At 33.2% G+C, this 7,661-nt stretch overlaps 1 protein-coding gene across 7 annotated transcripts; it reads right to left on the bottom strand.

Annotated features, from left to right (window-relative positions):
* Window positions 1–768: 768 nt before the first annotated feature.
* Window positions 769–6,094, bottom strand: LOC107868354 (protein NUCLEAR FUSION DEFECTIVE 6, mitochondrial). Of its 7 annotated transcripts, none has more exons than XR_001673734.2 (4): window positions 5,683–5,931; window positions 4,806–4,930; window positions 1,503–1,573; window positions 769–1,039 (listed from the first exon to the last, which is right to left on the bottom strand). XR_001673734.2 is itself a non-coding variant. In XM_047410625.1 (4 exons), exons 1-3 carry the CDS (start codon window positions 5,847–5,849, stop codon window positions 2,305–2,307), a joined length of 333 nt encoding a protein of 110 aa, XP_047266581.1. In that variant the 5' UTR covers window positions 5,850–5,932; the 3' UTR covers window positions 769–1,039; window positions 2,297–2,304. The 7 variants fall into 7 exon arrangements, 6 of the variants coding, with proteins under 6 accessions (XP_047266581.1, XP_016570517.1, XP_016570518.1 ...); XM_047410625.1 differs by lacking the exon at window positions 1,503–1,573 and adding an exon at window positions 2,297–2,345 and having other exon boundaries at window positions 5,683–5,932; XM_016715031.2 differs by lacking the exon at window positions 1,503–1,573 and adding an exon at window positions 2,967–3,028.
* Window positions 6,095–7,661: the final 1,567 nt, after the last annotated feature.

The following is a 7,661-nucleotide window of genomic DNA, read 5'->3' as shown; positions in this document are numbered from 1 at the left end:
CTATTTCAAGTGAGACTCCTTATTCAGTTCAACCTCATTTTTCTTAAAGTGTTGTAGTTAAACTCTAACTTTGTAATTCAGTACATGGTAATTGTTTTGAGTTTATCAGATATAGCCACTTATCCATTTCTCACTCGAGCAACCTTATCTTCTCATATCCGTGATATATAGTCGTGCATCTGTGAAACAACTTAACTAACATGTTTCATCCATTTTACCAATCATCAGAACTTTATATAGAACCCAACGAAATCTGAAAAAAGAAAAGCGTACGTAGGCCTTAACCCTACCTTATAAAAGTAAAAACTATACTAAAAGTACTATAAATTGCAATGATTTCTACATGTGGAAGTTAAAGAACTCAAATATGAATTAGCTAAGCGAAAACCGGAAATAGCGGTAAAGGTTGAGTTGTCGGTGGCGATCCTAAAATCTTCATAGATACAATCAATGTGAAATCTCACTTATAAAACGTGTTTTTCCTATTTTCATTAGGAAATCGTTTTCCTCAATTCTAAAGAACTTATTTTCTTAGGAAATAAAAATTGATAACCGTGGTATCCGAACCAGTTTGCGCGCACCTCTACCGGCAACTAATTTCCTGGGATACGTCACCTTTACCGGCAATAGATATCAGGTAACTCTATCTACCAAGGCTAAAACATATATAAGGCTAAAACATATGGGAGGAAATTAATGTTTGTCCCCACACCAACGCACCCTAATGAAAGATTTCATTAGCATAAATGGATAATTATGAGTTACATATAACACAAAATTCAAATGATTTATTAGACTGCAACTTAAACTTGATAACTTTTCATTGTAGATATAAGGAATTATGAGAACTAGTATCTTTCAATCTACAAATGGCTATCCAAAGAGAAGATTTAGCTAAAAATTCCATGATCAGAACAATAAATGTTGAAGATTTAGCTCCAAAATTCATAAAAACGGAGATGATTTCTGGGGTTCTAATGTTACAGTCCATCGATATCCGTTGAACAACCAAGATATGCACTGCATAACAATCATCCATCTACAATGCAAACAGGAATAACAAAATTACTTGTAAAACATGTACCAGAAGTAGGCGAAAAATGGAAGAAGTAAAAGGCGTCAACATGATTCTAAACGCTATGTTCAATGGCGTCTTATTGAAGCTCATAGACTAATAGTTTACAAAATCTTGAAGCTGAAAGGAAGCCGATGAGCATGTAATCACAGCCCAAGACAAGGAAAAGCCAGTCGTCAAACTACTATATTACAGTTTAAAATAAGCCCGAAAGAGTTAAGGTGGACATGCAGTGCAGTATCTAGCATCATAGCGATGAACATCAGAAGAATTCAACTAGAAAATACTGCTACTTAAAATGCTTCGGAAGAAGCTAAATTTACTGAAAGAGAAAGGATGGCAGTTTCACAAACGGGGAGATTAGAACGGAAATCAAATGACAGTCGTAGAAGAAACCAAATATTTCTTCTTCAGAGCTCATACAGACATTCTCTTAGACTGCATGGACGACATAATACTTCAGTTGAACCCTCCGACATCATAAATCATCATTGCAATCTGATTGAATACCAAGTATTAGAATAAACCTAAATATTTTCAAATTAGACGAACTACATTGAGAAAGAAAAAGATTATATGTTAAGCAGAATCAGTCCATCAGTCCCTCAGACAATCTGATTAAGTTATCGTCTATTTAAGTTTTTAACTGATAGGCAATCAATGACAGACCTGCAAATCAATCTAATTATTCAGACAATTACTCCAAATCACCACAAATGCATCATGAAAATACTCGTACTTTTCAAAGATGTAAAGATAGTTTGGTTAAGAACTATCGCGTTCCATGTTAAATGAAAATGCAAGTCACTAAAGCTGAAGTTTTTCCTATTTCAGCAGACTGAAAAGTTAACTAAAGACGAACTCCAACTATCAGTAAAAGTTAAAATTTTAAGTTACCTCGCCCTATTTGGACGGATGACTAGCAGATCAACTAGTACTAAAGCTTCTACTATAATATCGGAAGGCCGAATATCATTTAGGAGAACATACATACAGTCTCAAGATAATACCAAATTAAGTACCAACCCCTTGCTACCCTTGTTAAGAAGGTTGCGATGGATATACGAGAAATTTGTGATGTTGGAAACCATCTAATCAATTCAATGTAGCTTAACATATTCAAGTTCAATCTACTAGAGAGATTTATTTGGTTATAAGAAACTAAAGAGCAACAATTCATTAGAAGAACACTGGTATTTAAATATAGTTAGATATAAATACCAGTTAACCTAGCTTGCTTCAGATTTTTTCCGCAAATTTTGATCTGCTCCTAGCAGTGATAATTTAGAAAACCAAATTTTTAGCGTATAACCCGCAAAGCCTAAAATTGTACTTTTTAAAATATCAAAGATCTAGCCTAGCAAGCATACATTCTTCATCATGTTTCATTCTTGAGGCTAGTTTAAGACTAATCTACGACATTTCAAAACCCGAGTGCTTATAATTGTCCATAAGAGTCCCATGAAATACTAGGGAACTCTTCTTTGGTGTCAAGGTAGTAGCTATGCGCAATCATCGGCTTCCAAGAAAGAGTAGAAGAATGGGACCTATTAGAGGACATACAATGCATTACAGACGTATGTGGAGTTTACTAAGAATTTTCCAGAAGCAACTTGGCATAAACAAACAATACACGAAGAAATTAGATACTTTCAAGAACATCAGTCACAAGTAACTTAAAATCCAGTAGCTAATAAATAAATTGTTTTAAGACAAAAAACATAAAACGCCAATAGATTAAGCAGTAATATAAAAATGCTTTCAAGACGAATTCGAGTTTTTTTCATTGAAAAGAGTCTTGTCATCGGTAATAAACTACAGAAGAATCCGAAGTTCAGAAAAAGGAAAAACATCCATGTGCTCATTTAATATCTACTTCTCATGTTCTTACATCGCATGGATATTTCAGTTTGCTTGTACTCTCTGACATTCATCATGCATCATCATTGCAATCTGATTAAATGCTCAAGTATTAGAATTAACGTTACATCTTCACAACTAAAACGGGAAATACAACATATGTATGCTAATAACTTTAGGTCCCACCGTCAATCTGACTCAATTTTTTGAGGCTTATCAATGGAATCAATTCATCAACAATCAAATACAGCAGCATGATTCACAAAATCTCAGATGGACACAGCAATAACATCAAATGCTCATTTCAAGTTTCAGCATCATGACACAGTACAATTACATTCCGAGGAGAATAATATTTAATTCCTCTGGAATTGAAGTCAAACAATTCAAAGTTTTCATTGGCAACATATACTAGAATCTTGACCACTAAGCTTTTTTTCGTAGTAGATTGGGAAAGCTAAAATGAATAAACGGGGACAAGCCTACGATACACTAGTATCAAGAAAAATCCAACTATAATATACTTAGAGAACATAGTAGCCTTACTCAAAGTCAGAAGCATGTATTATCTGTCAGTATTACTTATAAAATGTGAAAGTTAAAGGAATATTACTTTAACATCAAATATCACGTCAACAAGTTTACTATGAATTAGCCGTACATTGACAGTGGAGGCTGGAGAAATAAAAGAGAGGCGGTGTAAACAATGATAGTCCTTTCCACATATGCTAACATTTTTTTCCTTTTCCAAAATCAATACAAAAATTCAAAAATCAATTCTTTTAGTTGGCTAAATCTTAGGACGGTTCCTCGATAGACCTAGAAAGAGAACTTTATCAATTACTTAACAGAGTAAAGATACTCGTATATCTCGAACTACATTTCATGACTTCATCTAGTCTTCTCTTGCCCAACAGAGAACTCCATTTCATGACTTCATAAGAAATAAGCAACTTTTACTTTAACTGAGAAGGAGGAAGTACAGGTAGAAGAAAGTAGGCTATGGCCGGAGGATAAAGATTGCAGAAGTTGGAACTCAAACAAGATCTTACTTTTCATCTAGGAGTAATGTCCTTGTTTGAATAACACAATACGGAAGAAAAACATAGTCGATTCCTCTAGAGTGTTGTGTTCAGTAACCCATAATTCGATGAATTCTATTGTCAACACTCAGCACATCTCAACTTTTGTTTTTGATTCCAACACATCTCAATTTGAGTATAATCTTTTTCTTCCTCAACCCTTTTCTTTAATATACTTCCTAACACATCTCAATTTGAGTATAATCTTTTTCTTCCTCGACCCTATTTTTTAATATACTTCCTTTACCCTTTTCCAGGAATACATGTTTGGGCCAACAACCTGAAGTTCAAAGCTCATCGTAATGCAAGCACCGAATTACAATTAATGACTATCTCAACTCTCAAGCAATCAACTTAATGCATTTACCAGTTGATTCATCAGCAAATGGTCAAAGCTAAAATATCAGCTTACTGGCAAATCACAACTAGTGAAGATGTGCATTAGACCATCTTTAACAAATATAAAAGGCAGTCCGGTGCACTAAGCTCCCCCTATGCCTAGTTCCCGGGAAGGGCCGGACAACAAGGGTCTATATTGTACACGGTTTACCCTGCACTTTTGCAAGAGGCTATGTCCAAGGCTTGAACTTGTTACATGTCAACAACTTTACCAGTTACGACAAGGTTCCCTTCTTTAACCAATATAAGAAAACATAATTTCATTCATCAATGATCAAACAAAAGCAGATAAAAGCGCGATCCATGCATGATTCACACATTAAATTCGTAGCCAACAAATCGAAACACATACGATCCACATAAAGATAGTTCCATATAAAGTTTTATACCTTCAAGCGTCCAACCATAGCTCCGAGGAGTAGCAGAGAGCATTGAAGTCAGTAGCGCCGAGGCAGTGGCAGTATGATAAGGAAACATAGATTCCACTCTAACACAACTCATTTCTACAGGAGACCTACAAAATAAATATCAAATCTATCAATAATTCATACTCCTTTCGTCCCAATTAATGTGGCACGTTTTGGATTTCCAGATTCAAAGAAGTCTCCTTTTTATTGTAATTTTTTCATATATCCTTTAAATATTTTGAATTCACAATTCTCATGACTTATAATACTTTTTACATAATATCCAAATATGTAAATTTTATTAAAAAAATTCAAAATGAAACTGGTCTCGGAATTTGATCTGAACAACATAAATTTTATAAAAAATTGTGCAACCTTCAAAATGCAATATCAAATCTATCAATCATAATTCATACTCCTTCCGTCTCAATTAATGTGGCACCTTCGAGATTTCAAGATTCAAACAAGTCCTTTTCTACCATAATTTTTTCGAATATCTTTTAAATATTCTGAAATGTCAATTACTGTAACTTATAATACTTTAAATGTGTAAATTTTATTTTTAAAAATTTTAAAAATTCATTTTTTTTTATAACTGCCGTGCCCGAGCCAGCTTTCTCACACCTCATTAACTGTTTGACTCTCAAAATTCTAATTGTGTCACAAAAACTCGGACAAAAAAAGTGACATATACTAAAACAATTAGTGAACATTTCTGCTTTATTCATACTTCATAGTAAACAATTTGTTTAGATATTTAATTTATCAATCATAAATCATACTATATACTATAAAGTTTTGGCAAAAAATAATTTATTTTAAGAAAAATAAAACATAAATTTAAAATTGTAAATTTGACCTGAAAATGCGAGCATTGGGTGGCTTTTGAGCTGGAATACGAAAGGGAGAGGATTTTGGCTTGGCGCCGGAGGCAATTTTGGTGGCAGCGGAGCGGCCGGAGGTGACGGCGGAGCGGCCGGAGGTGGCGGCGGAGCGGAGGAAGGACCTGGCGGCGTGAGTGGCCATAATTGTAATAATGAGAAGCGAAAGGGCTTTGTTGGGGTTTTAGGTTCACAAGTAGGGGGCTCCCTATCTTTTTTTTTTAGCCTTTTGGGGATTTATGTCTGTTATTTGTACTGAAGTTCGACTAATTAAAATTCAGTTGTGTAGGGTTCATTCGAAAGATGCCCGCTAGCGGGGATTTGGGAGTTATATTTGTCCGAGGACTAGTATAGTAAAAAACTAAATATCAATTGTTAAGTGTAGTATTGTAAAATAGATCAAAATTCGATTGCATAAGGTCCATTTGAAAGAAGCTCGCTAGCGGGAATTTTGGGAGCTATATTTGCTCGAGGACTAGTATAGTAAAAAATTGAATATCAATTAATAAGTGTAGTATGATAAAATAGATTGAAGTTCGACTAATCAGAATTCGATATGATCCATTTGAACGAAGCTTGCTAGCGCGGATTTGGGAGCTATATTTGCTCGAGGACTAGTATAGTAAAAAATGAAATATCAATTGAAAGTGTAGTGTGATAAAATAGATTGAAGTTCGACTAATCAAAATTCGATTGCATAGGGTTCGTTAGAAAGAAGCTTGCTAGCAAGGATTTTGTGAGCTATATTTGCTCGAGGACTAGTATAGTAAAAACCTCAATATCAATTGATAAGTGTAGTATGATAAAATAGACTGAAGTTCATGGGTCCATTCGAAAGAAGCTCTCTAGCATGGACTTTGGGAGCTATATTTGCCCGAGGACTAGTATAGTAAAAAACTAAATATCAATTAATAAGTTTAGTATGATAAAACAGACTGAAGTTCAACTAATTAAAATTCGATTGCATAGGATCCATTGGAAAGAAGCTCGTAAGCGGGGATTTTGGGAGCTATATTGAGTTAATAACTCAGATGATCACTCAACTTTGGACTTTTATCTCAGAAAGTCACTCAACTTTGATTTTTACTTTAAAAGTCACTCAAGTTTCACATTTTACTCAGAAAGTTACTCAAACTATTTAATCATTTTTTAAATAACATTTGCTTATGTGGAATTATTATTTAAATACAAAATTCAGAAAAATAAAAAATTATCTCTTAATGACCCTTTTATCCTTATTCTCATAAATTTAGTATTTTCTCTCCTCTTTCTCATTTTTCTTCTCTTCTCACATATTGTAATTGATCCAACATCAAATATGTTTAGTAAAATATCAAAGTATCACATTAATATTTAACAATAACCAAAGAATTAAAATTATAATTATTTTGCTCTACCTTTTCAATTCTTGTTTCAACTTCTTTTTTTTTTCATCTGATATCGATATATGTTCGTACTGAAATTTAATTAAATTTAAATTTGCACATTATATAGCTTATTATAAATGCGTCTCTCAACGATACAATCCCCCCGCCCCGCCCCTTCCTGTTTCAACTCTAAAGATGCCCTTTTTAATAAATGTTTATACTATATTTAAGAAGAAAAAAAAAGTACTATACGTATATGTATGATGAATTAGGGATTTATACCCATAACTAAATATTATGAGTAATATATCCTTGTTATAGGGATTCACAATATGCATGTAATAACTACGTACACGTAATTTTTAGTAATAAATGAGTCAAATTACGTATTATTTAGTTATATTTCATCATATTAATATAGTTTATATTAATAATTTTTTATCTTTCGATTATTGTTAAATTTAATGTGATCTTTTAATATTTTACTAGGCATATTTAATGTTGAATCAATTGCAATATGTGAGAAGGAGAAGAAAAATAAGAAAGGAAAATTAATTTATGGGAATAAGGATAAAAGGGTCATTAAGAGA

The sequence above is a fragment of the Capsicum annuum genome, chromosome 4, assembly GCF_002878395.1.
Source record: "Capsicum annuum cultivar UCD-10X-F1 chromosome 4, UCD10Xv1.1, whole genome shotgun sequence".
Taxonomy (NCBI): Eukaryota; Viridiplantae; Streptophyta; class Magnoliopsida; order Solanales; family Solanaceae; genus Capsicum; species Capsicum annuum.
Note: the sequence above shows the minus strand (reverse complement) of the source record. Positions and strands in the feature narration are given on the sequence as shown.